Source organism: Heliangelus exortis, chromosome 6 (assembly GCF_036169615.1).
Source record: "Heliangelus exortis chromosome 6, bHelExo1.hap1, whole genome shotgun sequence".
In the NCBI taxonomy this organism is placed as follows: domain Eukaryota; kingdom Metazoa; phylum Chordata; class Aves; order Apodiformes; family Trochilidae; genus Heliangelus; species Heliangelus exortis.
Genome location: NC_092427.1, coordinates 5,535,159 through 5,552,720, shown reverse-complemented (window position 1 = coordinate 5,552,720; position 17,562 = coordinate 5,535,159). Strand labels below are relative to the sequence as shown.

At 41.0% G+C, this 17,562-nt stretch overlaps 1 protein-coding gene across 1 annotated transcript in view; it reads right to left on the bottom strand.

The window, feature by feature from the left end:
* The window catches only part of LOC139797375 (von Willebrand factor D and EGF domain-containing protein-like), a 182,774-nt gene that overhangs the window by 73,739 nt on the left and 91,473 nt on the right, over positions 1-17,562 (bottom strand). Inside the window, exons 12-15 of the mRNA XM_071746450.1 lie at positions 10,866-11,002; positions 9,652-9,813; positions 5,168-5,272; positions 2,528-2,642 (exon numbers count right to left, since the gene is read on the bottom strand). Coding sequence (XP_071602551.1) covers positions 2,528-2,642; positions 5,168-5,272; positions 9,652-9,813; positions 10,866-11,002 — 519 coding nt within the window. The remainder of the gene's footprint in view (positions 1-2,527; positions 2,643-5,167; positions 5,273-9,651; positions 9,814-10,865; positions 11,003-17,562) is intronic.

Genomic DNA, 17,562 nt, shown 5'->3' with positions numbered 1-17,562 from the left:
GTAATATGGAGGTGATCATCCCTCTGTACTCTGGGGAGGCCACATCTTGAATCCTGTGTTCAGTTCTGGGCACCTCACTACAGCAGGGAGGGAGAAGATGTCCAGAAAAGGGAACAAAGCTGATGAAGGGTCTGGAGCACAAATCCTGTGAGGAGCTGAGGGTGTTTGCTCTGGTGAAGAGGAGGTGAGAGGAGACCTCATGGCTCTGTGCAACTGCCCCAAGGGAGGTTGGAGCGAGGAGGGAAAATCCTCTGTTCCTGTGACAGGACCTGAGGGAATGGGTGGAAGCTGTGCCAGGGGAGGTTTGGGCTGGATGTTAGGGAGTATTTTTTTACTGAGTGTTGTCAGGCATTGGAATGGCCCAGGACAGTGGTGGAGTCGCCATCTCTGGAGGCATTTAAAAGGCGTTTGGCCCTGGTCCTTCAGGACATGGTTTAGTAGCTGGGTTATGGTGTTGGTCAGAGTTGGACTGGATGAGCTTGGAGGTCTCTCCCAACCTAAAACATTCCATGATTCTGTAACTACACACACAAGTAACACGCAAAAGAGTTTTTAGTTGGCCAACATGTGGGACTGATCTGCCGACGCTTTTTTTTAGCTTTAAATTTTTAAAAAGGATCTTTTTGAGGGCGTTATCCCAACAGAGGGGAGCGGGACGAGGCCCCCCCTGCCTGCCTGGGCCTCTGGGGAGCAGAGGGCGGGTCAGGTGACCCGGGTGGACCAATCACAGCGCTCCTGCCCAGGGCGCTGAGTACAAAATGGCCGCGGAGAGAGCCCCGGCCTGAGCTGGGGCTGCGGGGCTGGGGCAGGGTGGTCGGCATCGCTCCCTCTGCTCAGCCTGTGTGCTGGCTGCAGGATGACATCAGGCACCAGGACAGGTCACCTGCTGCTGCTGCTGACCCCAGCAGGACCAGCTCGGCTGGTCCCAGGCTGCTGAGGGCTCTGGCTGGGGCCCAGGACTCGGGTACCCCCTGTGCTGCCGGGCCCGGTTCGGGAATGTTCTGCTTGGGAAGTAATTAAACAGCTGAGGAGTGTGGGTTCCATAACTGCATATTTGTATATGTTTTTAATTCATCATCATTATTATTTCTACTTATTTCATTAAGTCTGTTCTAGGTTGTTGGTTTTTTTGTCAACTTTAAAGCGTCAGTCCCTTATTCCCCGTTTTCTTTTCCTCTGGAAGGGTAATGGGAGATAACACAGCATCTGGTTATGGGTGAAAACTGTGACAGGCATAAACTAGAGGTGTATGTATTCGAACAGAAAACTCTAAGTGGATAGCTTGGAACAGGAATTGTCCCACCTCTCCCTCCCTCTTGTTGCTTCCAAAATTGACTTTCAACAACTTCTGACTTGTTGTGTTGCTGGAAACTGTTGGGCCCTTTCTGGACCTTCTCAAAGGGGTTTCTGCCACCTCTGAGAACACTGTGTTTCTGCTCACTTTTCTCCTTGGCAATGTGTGCCCTGGAGCTATGGTCTCTAATCTCTGTGTTAGAGGACTTGCTGTTCCTCCTGACCCCCGAGAGCCTTTGTCCCTGAGCATTCCCAGCTGTTCCTCAAGGTCAAGAACACTCTTCCCCTCCTTCCAAGTATCCTGCTCACTTAAGCACTCTGAAGGAACACAAAATTTCAGTTTAAACTGGTTCTGTCACTCACATGCCTCTCTTTAGTCTCCTTGTGTTTACAGAACCTAGAAGTACAGAGAAGCTTCTAGAACCAACCCGTGACTCCGCATAAAAGCAGAAATGTAATCTTTATATTGACCAGGTGCAAACGTGCTTGCATTAAGTGGGGAGAGGAGTTGTGAGGGTAGTGCTGCTGCAGACGGGCTTCATCTGTAAAGCATGCAGTACGTAGTGGTTGTTCTTTGCACTGGAGATAAAGCCATGAAAAGGCACGAAGGCTTCAGTGTTCAGGGGGTGCTTCAAAAACCAGCCTTCTCCACGAGCCCTGCTGTGACAGGCTGCCAAATGAGCCTTTGGCTTCTGTGGCAGTGAAGGTAACGAGTAGCTGATGACTGTCACTTGGACTTCCTGCCAAGCCAAGGTCTTCTGTGGGGCATTTCATGGGGATTGGCTCAGGGAAAGAAAACAGTTCTTCCAGATACCAAAAATAGACAGCAGTGTTTGAAAGCAATGTTTTCCCCAAATTGTTCCCTTGAAGATTTGTACCTGTGAGATGATGACAGGTGTGTGTAGGGTCCATCACCTTTAGCTGACAGACTTGGGCACTGATGCATTGGTAATTTCATTTTTGTGTGTTATTTTGGTGTTTTAATTTGAGATTTATCAGGTTTCAGCCAGAACAACATGGGTACCCTAATGCCTCCTGCATGCAGGGAGTACTGTCTGCTTCTGCTCAGGCTCCATTTCTGCTGCACCCAATTATTCCTGCTGCAAACAGTCCACAATGCACTGTTGTGCAGCATAGATTCACATTAACCAGATGAAAAAAACATCTATTTCATAGACTGAGTCATAAATTCCCACAGCTAAGTGCTTCTAAATCTTAGAAAAAAAATTCTTACTTTCATTAATAGACCATGTGAACTTAGAAACATCAGGCTCACAGAGAAGACAAGGACTGGTAGGGCTTGACTCTCCTTCACCATAGCAAAGTCCATCTATATTGCAAGTATTTTCCTGCCAAAGAAGAGGGAGAAAAAAAAAACAAAAACAAAACAAGGGTGGGAGGTAGAGATAAGGAATAAATAAATGAGAAAGGTAAGAAATTAGCAGTCAGCAATTTCTGTAGATAAGCAGAAACTAGCTTTTATCTTGAAAAAATAAAACCAGTAGCAATTTAAATACTGATACTTTCTCCCAAAAGGGAGAAAACCAGGCAGGCTGAAATATTCCAGAGTGAGATCCTTGTTGCTGTGAGTGTTTTAGCTTAGGTAATGTGTGATGTTTCTTGCTATAGATAAATGTGACAGTATGGAAATTTTTTTTTCTCTTTCCACACTTATGTAGTGTATGTGATCTTTATTCCCAGCTGTAACTACTACTAATGATTGTTAGGTAGCACTTAAAAAAGAGCTCCATAAGAGTAACAAAAAATGAGACTGGAAAAAATAACCAAAACCAACTCCTTTTGAAATGTTGGAATCCTGTTCTGGTAGCTTCATTATTTTGGGAAGTTTTTCATAAAAATATTAACAAACAATTATATAAAAGCAGCATGAAGTACTCCATTTGATTTTTAGGCTTTCATGAGTGAGCTGTAAACACTCATGAGCACATTGCTTAGGTTAGGCAGACTGCACAAGTTTGAGGTACACAGTGGGCACAGCAGCCTTGGAAGACAACCTGGTCCTCTCCTGGTCAAGGTGGCCACAAGGGCCACTCCTATGACAGTTTTGCCTTCTGCTTGTAGCCTGTGCTGGGGCACACGTGGACATGGGATTTGACATCAAAACCTCCCAGGAATGCCTGGGGCGCTCCTAGGAACACTGGGGGGGTCTCTGCTACAGCAGGAGGGAGAAGATAAATTTTTTTTTTTTTTTCTCTTCCTTACTTGTGTGGTTTGCTTCTGGCTTTTGTGTTTTTCTCTCCTGCTTTCTAAATTTCTCAAACTGCTTTTGCAAAGTGTGTTAGGCAATATTTTAAATAATACCAGTTTAAGAGTAATGGGTAAGGTAGGCAAACAGAAAGGACTCTCAAAATTATCCTGATGTGATAGAACATTAAAAGGTAGAACATGATAGAGCATTAAAATCTGGATGTTAATTAGTTTTTGTTATTTCTTTCAAGGGCTTGATGTTCTGATGAAAAAAATGATGCTTTTTCTGCTGTGATATTGTGGTATAGAATGTGCTCCATAAAAGAGGAACACAGAATGTGAAATTGCTTGATATAAACTGTCCACTAATTGAGACACCTTTTCTGAAAACAATTTAGGTATTACAATGTAATGTTCTAAGAGGGTAATTAGAATGTGGTCTGATGCAATTGGAAGCCTAGTTCAAATAGTCCCTTGAGAAAAAACCCTAGAGAATACCACTATATTGAGAATACATATATTTCTGAGTTTCAAAAATGTAAAAGTAAGGAAAGCCTTTGAAAAAAAAAAACAAAACAACCAAAACCCACCACCCTAGATTTAATTTAAATGTTTCTGACACAATCTTAATCTGAAATTTAAGTGGTTTTCTCTTGTTTGGGTTTATAACTTAGTTTCTGTTGACTGATTTATTTGAAAGAAAGAACTTTCAGTTTATTTTTAACTGGTATGTTCGTGCAATCAATGCAGTTTTGGAAAACATATTTTCCCATTAGTGCTGGTGAGAACAGTGAGGCAAAGGAATTAAGATAAAACTGATGAATCTTCATTTTATAAAACTGCAGACTGATTGTCTCCTGTTCTTTCACACTTGCCTCAGGGTAGGAAAGCAGGATCAGCACATTAAATATCCCAAACCCCACTTAAAACCAGAAATGTTGTCTTAATACAACCATCTAGAAAACAAGAAAACTTTTTTTAAGGGATAGGGAGTGCTACACTAATAAGTCCCCAGGAAGACAGTGGTTATAGTGCTCTCCAGGCACTTCTGAGCATGTTGGCAATTGAAAACCTAGCACTAGACTTTTGATTACAGTTTTGAAACTGACTATATGCTTGTACTTAGTGCTTGATGTAAACGAGAATGTTTTGTGTTCTCCCCAGGGTGTTTTCACATGACAAAAACTGTAAAACATGCATCTTAATACACCTCTTGCTAAGGCAGAAAATGGGTATAGAACTGATGTACCTTACAGTTACAGTGTCCTCACCAAAGAGGCTGGGAGAGGTTTGATAGCTTACCAGCAGAGACACTTTAGGAGCTAAGTTCAAGTGCCTTTCAGGAGAGACTCCTGAGTCTCATTTACTTGCATTAACCACTGAAAAGGAGAAATACTGTCAACTCTGGTCTTTCTGGAAGTGTCTGCTAGAGGTCCACCATAAAGGATGCTCTATCAGGTATTCATACCCCATGTAAATATGAAAAAATAAATCTCTGACAGGAGATTGTGAAATACATAAAAGAAAAGTGTTAGGCTGTGCAACTGACCTATGAAATAGATTTTCCTCTTCTAAAGCAGTTATTACATGCAGTACATCAAAGGGAGGGAGAGGACTAAGGGAGAGATGAATGATCCATATTAAACCTTTATGCTCTTTAAATTACCTTTAATTTACAAAGTCCGGTTGGCTGGGATTGGCACTCCTGGCAGACTGCGTCGTACAGGGTCAGCACTCTGGAATTACTGTACTGGAAGCCATCATTAGTGATCTAAATGATACAAAAATCATCCTTATAAGTAATAATGTTCCATATGGAGACTGTCTGCTCATTTTGGAGCAGGCAGTTGCACCCTTGAACTGGAGGCTTGCCAGCGAGATAAATTAAACCATTTGTGAGTGGGTCTGCTGCAAGCTAATAAATTGCTTAATGCTCCAAAGTGGAAACTATTTAATAATAACCAAAAGATCTTTTGGCTTAACTGGCATTCAATTTTTCTGATTACTTTTTTTTTTTTTTTTCTGAGGGTTTTTTGATACCTTTAGGGAAACTGCATTGGTACTCAAGGACCACAAGCATGTCTTTCAGGGAGCTGTGCAGTGAAATTAAGATTTTTGGCTGAGATTCAGGACCAATGGCAAATCAGTAAGTAAGCTCCTGGGGTTAAAAAAAGAGAGAATGCATATTATTTCAATGATTTTTTTAAAAGAAACTTAAACAGAAGTGCTGGTGTGGATGACACCAGACAACAACAGTCCCATTTCCATAGGAACATAGAAGAGCTCAGTCTAAGCTCACAATTCCCTGTACATGTGGGTAATGTAGAAGCCTTAGTTTGGAACTTTTCATATATGAGTGCTTACATAACAAGAAAAGGTGAAGTGAGTTAACACTTTATTTTTTCCACAAAAAAATGAGAAAATAATCAGATTAGTGTGGAAAGGGTTCAACTTTGAGAAAGCTTTGAGACACCTCTTGAGGCTTGTGAGTGTTAAAGAACACCCCAGAACATTGTGAAAAAGTTATGCTGTAAGAAGTGATAAACACCAGAAGGAAAACAAAGCCTTCTTTGTCAGATGTTTTTTAGTCTGCACAGTCAGACTAAAGATGTTTAGCAAATCCAACAAAGCCCTTGTTTTGGATCACTGGGGTACCCCTTCTGTCCTCTTCCTATAAAAACCTCCAGGCTCTCTTCCATATCTCCTTTGACTCTGAAGCTGAAACATCCTCAGTCCCTTTAACAAAGACTTTTACAAGGTCAAGACTAAAGTTTTTTTATCAATTAATAACTTCAGTTCACAGAAAGAATGCACGTTAAATTGAACAGAGAACTGGAAGTGCACAGAGTAAAAATTAAGTTTCGTAAAAATCATCAATTAGCATTAAATTAACCTAGAGTGATCTGAAAGCTTCTAGAACAGAATACAGTAGACTTCCACAATGTCACATGTCATGGTTTGTGGCTTAAAATGCACTGATAGATGATCTAAGAGTTTGTTTCTGGAGCAGCTGACCCAGGGAGGTAATCTGGCAGTCCTCCCTGGTACACAGAATTTGAAAATGTGAAAGAACTTCTTTGGCATAATTTAAATGGGAGTTAAATTCATTGATACAGCTTTCAGGGGAAAAGGGATTAAAAAAAAAATCTTGTACATAATACATAATCAAGATGCTACTTATTATGTGTTATAGTAAGGGTAAAAACTCTTAAAAGAAGGAAGTTGTGTTGCAGTTTGAACAACAAAAAAAAAAAAACAACCATAGGTAACCCTCCTCAAGAGCTGCTCTTGATTGAAAGACAGTGCTTATTGGCAGCAAGACTTCCATTAAGAATATATTGTTCCTAATGTAATTTACATTTCATTTCACTCTTTTACCAAAGCATCCGATGTTGTCTTAATACCAGTGCACTAATAATAGGTAAAGAAATGAGAACACAGGGAAAAATATAAAAAGCTCTAAAATTGCACTAATTATTCTGTCTGAAGTGAGCATCATGAGTGAAATGTAGCTCTTGCCAATTTGATGAGTTGTTTTAATCTGTTTTTTTTTCTACATTGTATTATAAGCATCCATTTTGGTGTCTTTTTAGAATTGGGCTGGTTTATAGCCATTTTAATTGCTTTTCTATTAGTCACTTTAGTGATGTGGAACAAACTCTTCAATGAGACCTAAGCTGAACAAATCTCTCCAAATTCAGCTGGCCCTTAAAAGGAAAAAACATTCTTAAAGTTGTGCCTTGATTGTTTGAACCTAGGTATCATCTGGAAAGACAGAGCCACTTCAGGATAAGCAGTCAGGACAATCAGGAAATCCATCACTTCTTCCTGAAGCATTTGGTTCATCACAAAACAGTCCTGGCTGTTTGGATCTCTCATAATCAACATAGAATTTTAACTCCTACAAGTGTTTGTAAATGAAAAATTAAAGCTGTAAAAACTTGCTGAGTTCAAATTCAGTTTCTGCCTCACTGTCTTTTTAACAATGTTTTCTTTTTTTTCCTGCCACTGACAAATACAGGCAATGATAAGGAAATGAGGATAGCTGAGAGACCGGCTGCCCAGATTAGATGAGTTCCTGCCAAGCTTTCACCTCTTCACCCAGGTATCTGTGTGGACAGCCCAAGTCATCTGTTGCCCAAGTAGGAGTTTATATTTTGATATCTAACCTAATTATACCAAATACTCTGGTGTACTTTCTTATCTATGTTCAGCAGCATGTCATGGGAAGAATGAGCAAAATCTGAACCAAAAGCAGATAAAATGAATGAGGGCTTTTCAAGCAGTGAAAAAAGCTTCTGTGAAACTTTGCTGACTCTTCTGAGATTTGACTTGGGATGAGGGGAGGGATTCTGAAAATATTGAATAGTGATGCTTCCAGGAAAAATTGTTTTGGTTTGTGGTTCTGAAAATAGCTTTTACCAACATTTTAAAATGATACCAATTAACATAACCCAGAAGATCAATGTTCCAGTAAGTCTTCTCATGAACTTTCTGGGACACAAATTTTTGAACATTTGTGGGATTCATTTCAGATAATTTATGTGGAAAAGCCCCATTTTTTTTCTCTCTGTGGCACCACGTAAGGTCAGCTGCATTTGAGACAGACTGCTGAGCTCCACCTTCCCAGTTTCTTCAGCAAAAAGATCCACAGGAGAACTGGGACTTGCATGCAGCAGGACAGACTGAACTGAGACAATTTAATTGTCCATACACTGCACAGCCATGAACCTCTTTTTTTCTACAGGGCTTGAAGGAGAGTGAAGGGGCAGAAGGCTTCTGGTTGCAGGGGCTTTCTCAAACTCAGATGCAAGGAAAAAGATATTCTGTTTTGAATTGTGTTTTCTGTGTTTTGAAAGGAAAAATAAGAGAAATGGTACAGGCTTCCCCAAGGGCTGAAAGGAAGTGCTTGAAAGCAAACTGTATTGTAGTACACCTGTGTGGCAAGGCAGATACCCTAGTTTCATTGCACATGCAGAAATGTTAGCTGTGAAGGGGTGTCCCCCTCTGAGATCTTTCCATCATGAAGCAACATTTCATCTCAGTTGGCAGAGGTCAGTGTCTGCTCAGAAGCTTTGGAGCTCTAAGCAGAGGAAATGCTCTCCCAGTCCAGCTCTGGTGTCTGCCCACCCTGATGACTCTTTCTCCAGCAGAAAGGCTCAAGGACCCCTGCACCATCTGACAACCAACCTTTGCTCCCACAGATACCTTAAACCAATCTCCTACAACACAACTTCTTATCTATTTAAAATAAATTACCAGGTAGAAAATGTTTGCTGTCAAACATCTTTGTTTCCCCTGAGCCCAATGGCAGCAGAGTCCTCAGTCTTGTGTACAGAATGCTGTGGAGTGCAGGACAGGTAACACTGCAGTGACTGTTTTTACACTTATCATTTTTACATGCTGCAATTTTCAAAACATATCTTCAGTCTTTCTACCATAGTAATATACTTCTGTTAGCTATGAAGCCTGTAAGTGATCTCAGTCTTGAAAAAAACAACCAATCTACAGAAAATTGTCATCCAGCCTGAGAACTAGACCCAGGGTAGCAGGTGCAGAGGCAGTAAGGCACTGATTTCCTGGAAATATTTAGAAAATAGGTATAATTTTGTGAACAAAAGGGGCTGAGACCACAGCAAAGAACCCAGCATGAGCAGATACTGCACACGCCTCTTCCTGCAGTCATTTCAGACCATGGAGATGACATCTGTGCTCAGGCTGTGCCAGCCCTCACCTCCTGCCCAGGAGGCAGCCAGTGTTCTGCTCCTGCACTGCACAATCATCACCCTTGCATCCAGGCAGTCAGAGCTGTCTGATACTTGCTGCTTCATCAGGAGTTTAAGTTGGGGCTTTCAGAAATTAAATACTAATGATCACCAATTGATTAGTACAACTGCATCAGTCTCAGGTGATTACCTGGAGAAATTATTGTAATTTGCACTTTTGGATTGTCTGAAAAGACACTTGTTTTTTAACTCTTATTGTTTTAGTTATATACTGATTTTTTTTTTCTTGGATGACATTAAGGTGAGTATTTTTTAGAGGCATCTTAATTTCTGGAGGAAGCAAATTGTTCTTTGCATTTTAATTTACCATGACAACTGATTGTCTCCTTCTAAATCATTTCTTAGAAACAGAAGAAATTCCTACTTTCACTTGCCATCTTGCAAATGGCTCATCACCAGCCACAAAGTGCACAGCCTCTGTCTCTGTGGTGCTCAGGAGAGGAATCTGGCAGTCAACAGCCTCAGAGCTGACAAAATCTGCTTTTGTGTGTTCTTGTTCTCTTGATATCCATTCGCCACTGAGATGCTAGAGTAAAAGAGAAGAAGAATGCAGAAACTGCAGGCTCATAAAAATAAATTTCAGTTGCCCATATATGTTTATATTTCTAATTAATAATGTAAGGCATTTCCAGAAGGTTTATTTTAAAGAAATGATGCAGATGCTATAGGCATAGTAAGGAGCAAACCCTGCTCATTTCTGTGTGAAAGTGCTCTATTGATTTTAGGAAGTGCTGTGGTCTGCACTTGGGATGAGCAGCTGGGATGAGACAGGGGAACACAGTGGAACAACTTTGTGTTTGCTCCTGGACCTCAGCAGCCAGATCCTTGCTCCTTGAAGGAGGTGTCTGCTTCTTATCCAGATCAGCTGCACCAGACATCACTGTTTGTCAAGAGCCTCAGGAGCCCAAAGCACACATAGTAGGCAAATCTCTACTGTGCCTCATCAGCATGTTAGCACTGAGTGGAAATCAGGCTGAACATCTTTTATGAGGTGGATTTATGAGATGAATCAAACCCTTCATATCTGGGTATGCTGATACATCAAGCAATCCAGTCCTAGCATTGCCCATCTGTAGTTTTTTTCTAATAAAATTAATTATGGTTTTAGAAAAAGATGGGTTTATCAGTCACTAAAACTTCTGACTTGGTATTGAACTGTGACTACGAAAAATTACATAAGAGCTTCTGTAACTATTTTGAGGAAACTTTATATATAACCACAAAAATTAGCACTCAAATGCGTTTAGGAAAACCAAGTGTACTGATTCCAGATGCACAAAGGAATAATAGTGTGATTTCAGGCTTCGCTGGACTATAGTGTAGTTGAACCCAATGAGTAAAAACAAAGGCCCACAGAGAAAATCACCAAGAGTCCAGAGCTTTGCATTTCCAAGGAACCGACTCCTGGAAAGGGCTGAGCTGCTTTAGCTCCCCTCCTTAATAGCAAATTCATTGGCAATGGGTTGGGAAGGTGCTTGCAGCCCTCTGTGGCACAGTGCAGGGTAAAAGACTTTAATAAAAACATGTCAAAGTTTTACTGTATCATCAATACTGGACTAACCCTGGGAAGTTACTTACCATTAACCTGGTGACCTCACAGCTCAGGCTGGGTGACTCTCGGAATCCAAGGCCAAACACCCGGACCCTGCTACAGTCAGAGGCTCGGACATCACAGAGACCCCCGTTCTCCAAGCCTCTGATTTCCAAAGCCTGCTCTGAAAGGGTGAGACAGAAAGCTTTAGAGAGGAGCATTTAGCTGCTGTTCTGCTTCAGCAGACGTTTTGTTGTTCCTGGTTGCTTTGGTTTAGTTCTTTTCCTTGGAAGGGTCTTCCCACCTCCCCTAGGAATTTCTCTTTAAAAACAGTTCTCAGAAGGGTAAGCAGTAAACCTCCACTGAATCACTGCTCTGCACACCCCACTCTGCAAGATCTGTCACTGAGTGTTAGGTGGTTGGTGCAGTCAATTAACTGAGGCTGCAGCTTCATGGTAAAAGGTCCTCAGTGCCAATACTTCTTCTGACCCAGGTAACAGGATGGGAGCACAGCTGAGAGGACAGGGTGTCATGTCATGGAAAATGGCCTTACTACCAGGCTCCTCATAATGTGAAACAGCAGTGCAAAAAAGTCTTTTCTTTTTCCAAAAGCTATGGATGCAATAAAAGTAATGATCCTCAAAGGAATGCTTGCTTGTGAGGGATAAGTCATTAATAGATGGCACTCAGCTCTGCACAGTGTCAGCACAAATGTCATGCACCAGCTAAGTTTCACCTAAATCCTATTTTGAGGCCTTAAGTAGGGCTTAAGTGATGTACAACCTGTGCTGTGCCCCCCTTACAAGGTTGAATTTTACCCATTATTGGTTTTAAAATGTTTTATGATTCTCAGGTAAAGGTTTATTTGTGTTCTGTTGTACTTTAGATATTCACTGTTTAAAATTGCTCATTGCTTTCATCTTGTTTTTGTTTTGTGTCAATATGTGAGTTTATTGGATGGCAGAATTCACATCTTTAATTTAGAAAAAATATAATTGGGGAGATATTTACACTGGCACTTGGATCACAACACTCAGAAGGTAGCTAATACCCTATGGTAGCACCAGTTGGGATCATAGTTTTGTATTTTTATTGATAATATTTCCGCTTCTAATGTTCAGGAGAAAGAAAAGCCACTATGAGGACAAGTCACACAAAGCAGAAAATTTACTTTGGGTTTCCTCAGTGGCACTTGATAGTAGGGGCATGACTGGGAGCCCTTGGAGGCATGGTGTGGTGTAACTTGTTATGTAGTGGGAAGAGGCTGCTTAGCTTCTCTTCCCTGCCCCATCCCCACTGCTCTGGCAGTATTGTTCATCAGTTTTCTCTGAGTTGTAGTTTATCTGAAACAGAAGCTTCATATCACCTAATATTTTAGTGGTACATTGGCTGAGCCCTGATTCAAGGAGCTCGGCACCCTGAGCTGAGCTGATAACCTTCCCCTGTAGCTCACTGTTCCTTTAGGGCTCTGCCATTTCAGCTGGAAGTAGGATGAAAGCAGTGAAACACTGCCTAGATCCTACCAGATTACAGCCCATAACAACATAGCTCCACGACTCTCATTTTTCCAGAGAAAGGAAGGAAAACAACATAAAGGTGAAAAATAGTGAAAGGACTTTCTGTACTTTTGAAATACTTTTAGCTTTTCTTTAATTTTTATTGCAGCATTATTAGCAGGACTGTTGGACACCTTGCAATATTTACAAGAAGATACATGGTTTACAGCTTATCAGCAGTCATCAGTTAGTTGTAGATTTCTGTAATATACAAAACTATTAGTCAGATATAGCCAATGGTTTTGATAAATTGCCTTCTGCAGTGAGTGCATAAAATTTTTTTTAAAAAAAAGCTTCATAATATTTTTCATGATATTTTAATAGTAAGCCCGACTAGTACTGAGGTAGCCTGGACTGCGTGAACATTTTCAGTATCTTTGCAGATTTTTCAGGCTTCTGAGGGTCGAGTAAAATCTCACAGCCTGAGAAGGAGTGAGTCAGAGGAATGTGCTCCTGTAGCTGATCCTCTTCCAGGAAGGCACTTTTGGGTTCATTGCTTCTCAGTGAGTCCTGTGTGCTTCCCCAAGGCTTTCCTTACATTTTTATGAGCATCCAGACACTACTGTGCTACAATCATGTCAGGGCCAGGTCAATATTATCCTGCCTCAGCACTTTCTGAAATGATTTAAAGTATCAGCATGGCGTTTTATATTTATTTCTCAACCCATTCTGTACACACTTTTGTACAACATCTTTGAACTGATTTAAATCTGGAGGACATATGTAGCCATACATCCTTTGAGTATCTTCTCTCAAGATTTGCTGTGCTGTGGGTTAATCAGGGTGAAAATGAGATTTCTTTTTCTGGTGGAAGGGGTGAAAGGTTCATGAAAGAAAAATACACTTGGCATTTTCTTTAGTTTGATGAAGGTGGGGAGGAAGGAGGAGAGTGAGATGGTTTTTTTGAGTTGGTTCTGTTCTGTTAACTAACCACGTGAAGCAGAGCAGTCTTCAGCTGGGATTGCTCCAATGGGAGGAATAGACACAACTCTTGTGTGGGAGATCATATGTAATTTAATGCTCTGTTGCTTCATTTCTGGCCAGCTGAAGATGTGAGGCTCAGAACATGGAGACTTTTATCAAGGCCTTTTGCAGGGGGTGTTGGGAGGAGAGGAAGAAGGAGGAGAAAGTCTGGTGGAAGATGAAAGTAAGTAGAATGTCTCAGTTTTAAACAAGTGGATACCAGAGTTCAGACCTTAAACTTCAGCATAGACAATACGGTTTTAAAATTATCACTAACTTTAATCTAACTGGTTCTTAAAATGAAATTCTGCATAGGAATTGTAGGCATCTGTTTGTAATGTGGTTTTCTGTCTGTCTTTCCCTCAGCCTTCTAGTTTTGTTGTGTGTTAACCAGTTTTAACCAACCCTGGAAGGTGAAATCTCAGTGACATTAGTGTCAGAAATGTCTCATGACAGTCATTAGCAGGGTACTCACCCAGACAGATCCTGCTCTGGCTGGGGGAAAAAACATCAATGTTCAGCTGCTTGCTGTTCATCCTTCCCGTGTTAGTGGATGGGTGGTTAATAAGCTGTGCACTCATGGGCCAGAGAGGTGGAGGTGTAAGAGGGAAATGCTGGAGAGCCTGAAAAACCTTAGCAAAAGAGCTGCAAATAATTCAGCAAAAGACAGAAGGAAAAAAGACAGTGGCAAAGGAAAGAGCTGGGAAATATCACAAAGGTGAGAGTAAGGGCACAAGTTCACATATCCAGAGAAAGGGGAGGTCATGGAGACCTGGGTGGATGTCAGATGTCTGCAAAGGGGCAAGTGAGAAGCAGGAGAGAAATCTGTGAGAAATCAGTGCATGGAACAAGCTTGTGAAAAGTATGGCCTGTTTGAACATCAATAATTTATGTTTAGGAGTGTGAATGCCAAAATATAACAAAACCTGGGACAGAACATCCTTTCCTTTCTCTGTATGACCTACAGGCCAAAAAGGTACTTTGGCTTTCACCGCTAAATTAAAAACTGAAGTACAGGGTAGCACCTAGGACTGAGGTGAATGGCAGGCTGCAATCAGGTTATGGAAGAGGATTTATGGAGCTGTGGATTCACATCCACTGGCCCAGACATGGGCACCTTGGTGCTTTTCTAGTGCCTGGTCCACACACAGCAAATAAACACACCTGAAATGTGTCTGTTGCCTGGCAGAGCATCACACTGGGGCACTGAGGAACAGCAGAAGACATTGGGGGAAAAAAAGTCTCAGGTTTTAATAAAGCTGTCTTGGAATAAAAAGGAGAGAGGACTCTGGAGTTGAAGGTTTCATGTAAAGGGCTGCCAGACCTCAGGCAATTAGAAGTAAGGGATCTTTCCTGTTTGGTTTGCAGTGCTTGTGTTGGGCTCCCTCAGGAGGCAGGGACCCTCCCTATCCCTCTGCTTTACTCCCAGTAGGAATTTGCAGGGACGATGAGTAAGTTCAGAGCTGCTGACAGTGCTGTTTCTTTGACTTGTTTACATGAGTCAAACCTGACAGAGCACAGGCTACACAACAAACATTAAAAAAGCCTCCTGCATAAGTACACAATTGTTTTTATAGATATTCAATGAAATAATATGGAAATTATCAGTATGCACACATAGAGAAGTAAAATGGAGAAGTTAACACAAAATAAATACCCTTAAACTTCAATTATTAAAGTCTTACTGATGGATAGATATGGTTTATGTTTGGTTTCCATTTTTGATTAGAAAATTATCCTAGCACAAATAAACATTCTTGTGCAGTGTTTGAATGTGTGTAGAATGTGTAGAATGTGTGTTTGTGCAGTGTTCCATGTCTACACATGGAACTTTGGGCTAGAGCAGCAGACCTGAAATGAAAACTGGCAAGAATTTTCTTGAAATAAAGGAAAAGGATTGCCCTGCTTTTCTTGATCAGGATGATAAACAAGCAACCTAATGAAAAGTAAGAAACAGATCATAAGCACTGGGTATGGTCACTGTTTTGCTGAAGGACAAAAAGGAAGTTGCCCATATTTTCTGGTTGCTCCATTCTTGAAATCATACAGCTGCTTGAGCAAGGGACTGTGCCAGAGCTTTCTGGAATGGCTGTGGACATCCAGGTCCCACAACTATGGGGGTTCTGGATCAGAGTAGACTGATGCTTGGACAGCTTGGACAGAGCAAGTGAGCTCCCTGGCTTTTAAATGAAGACTGCTTGTCCCTGCTTCCAGAACCAGTTCTCAGACAACCAGAGCTTGCCACACTGCCAAACTGCAGACCTATGATCTTTAAGCTGTTGTGGGGTGAATCTCGTTTTCTCCTTTGAGAGTCCCTGGTACCCAGTATGGATCTGAGAAGTGGGGAAAACATTTTGCAAGTATTCACTGCATGAGAAAAAGACTGGCTCCATTTCACACAAAAAGCATGCATGTGCTGCAACAACATGGCAAATTATTTTTGCTTTAGAAATGTCACTATGACATTTTATGTTTATTTGATCCTCCTATTTTTAAAAGGCTTGCTAGCAACTCAGCAATAGAAAGGAGGAAGCTTGAACCGTTAACTATGAAATATTGCCTTGTTTCTAGATGTCCTGGGTAGGTGGTAAAATTTAAGATCTGGTTGTGCATTCCTGGCACACCAAAGCAGGTCTCAGCTTCAGTCCCCTGAGGGCACTTAAAAGCAGAACCCCTGCTGACATCTTGCAGCTCCCCAAGAGTGACTGCAGTGATGGCATTCAAAAGGATTTTGGCATGAGGGTGTTGTCATGGTCCTCAATGTCCACATTGGTATCCAAATGGTTATTTTTAGCAATTTTCCCATCTTTGCAGTTACTGAAGTAGAATAAGATCTAATTATTACACTTGGGTTTTTATTCTCAACTGGTTGAACATTCTGTTCAGGTAGATTGTGGGTTCTTTACACGACACAAAGCATGATATGAGAGCATTACAGGTTTGCTCTGAATTTTTGGATTTAGTCAGTTTAAATCCCTCCTTTTAATGTTTTGCAGGTTTTAAGTCTATAGCTCATAAACTGTCAGAAATTTGTTATCACATGTGAGTTTGTGTGAGTATTTGGTGAAGGAGGTTGGTTGTTCAGGGCTTTTTGTTTTGTTTTGGATTTAACAAGATTTAAAGCTGAAATTTCCTGTAGTGCCTGCGAGCAGCCTGATGTAAAGAAGTTATAGGCATGCATCTGGAGTGTCTGGCTTTGGTCAGCTTAAATCAGACATAATTTTGTAAACTTTTCTAGCATTTAATTTTATATACTTGAGAAAATGGTTTAGTTTAGCTCCATGTCTTGCTGATCTGCTTTCACTGCTTTGCATTAAAGCAAATAAACTAATCACCAGCAAAGACTGATCTCAGTGATCTGATTTGCAGGGTATTGTATGGATCACTGAGCATGCAACCTTCCATGTCCCTTACCATGAGGATTGGATATCCTTTTAAAATTCAGTTTGTATTGACTTTGTAACTATCAAGCTAATAGCCCTCTTCCCCCTCAGCCAGGTCTGTGCTTTGAATGGAAAAAACTGGCAGTTAAAACAGTAGATTAAGGCTGATATTAATGTTTGCCTTTTTGGATGCATGCTTATTGCATCTGCACCATCAAAAAAAAAAACCCTAAAATTGCTATGAAAGGAAGAAAAAGCTTCAAAACTACCACGGAGCTGGTCAATCTCTGAGAATAACCCACAAATGTGTTTTATGTCACTAGGAAACATCTGTCTCCACCAATATAAAACACAGGTGCCAGTCAGGATGCATAGGTGGTGGGCTAGACTCACAGTTCTTTTTTCTTCCAATTCTTAAGCATATTTCCATTGTAAATTTTGTAATTCTTACTAAATTTTTTGTGGTTGGTTAGAAGCGTTCATTCATTCTAAAAATGCAAGAGTGTTATTTTCAAAACCAGGTAAGTCCTATGTTTAAAAATCTCTTTTTGGACAAGTAATCTCAAAGCTTTGATACTCATTATGCTTATTTGTAATTATGAACACTGTGACACCTTTTGTTTAGCCTAAAAAGAATATGTTGATGTAAGTTTTTATGGCCTAGATCTGCAGTCCAGCGCAGAGCTACTAAGATGATTAAGGGAGTGGAACATCTCCCTTATGAGGAAAGGCTGAGGGAGCTGGGTCTCTTTAGTTTGGAGAAAAGGAGACTGAGAGGTGACCTCATCAATGTTTTCAAATATGTAAGGGGTGAGTGTCAGGGAGATGGAGTTAGGCTTTTC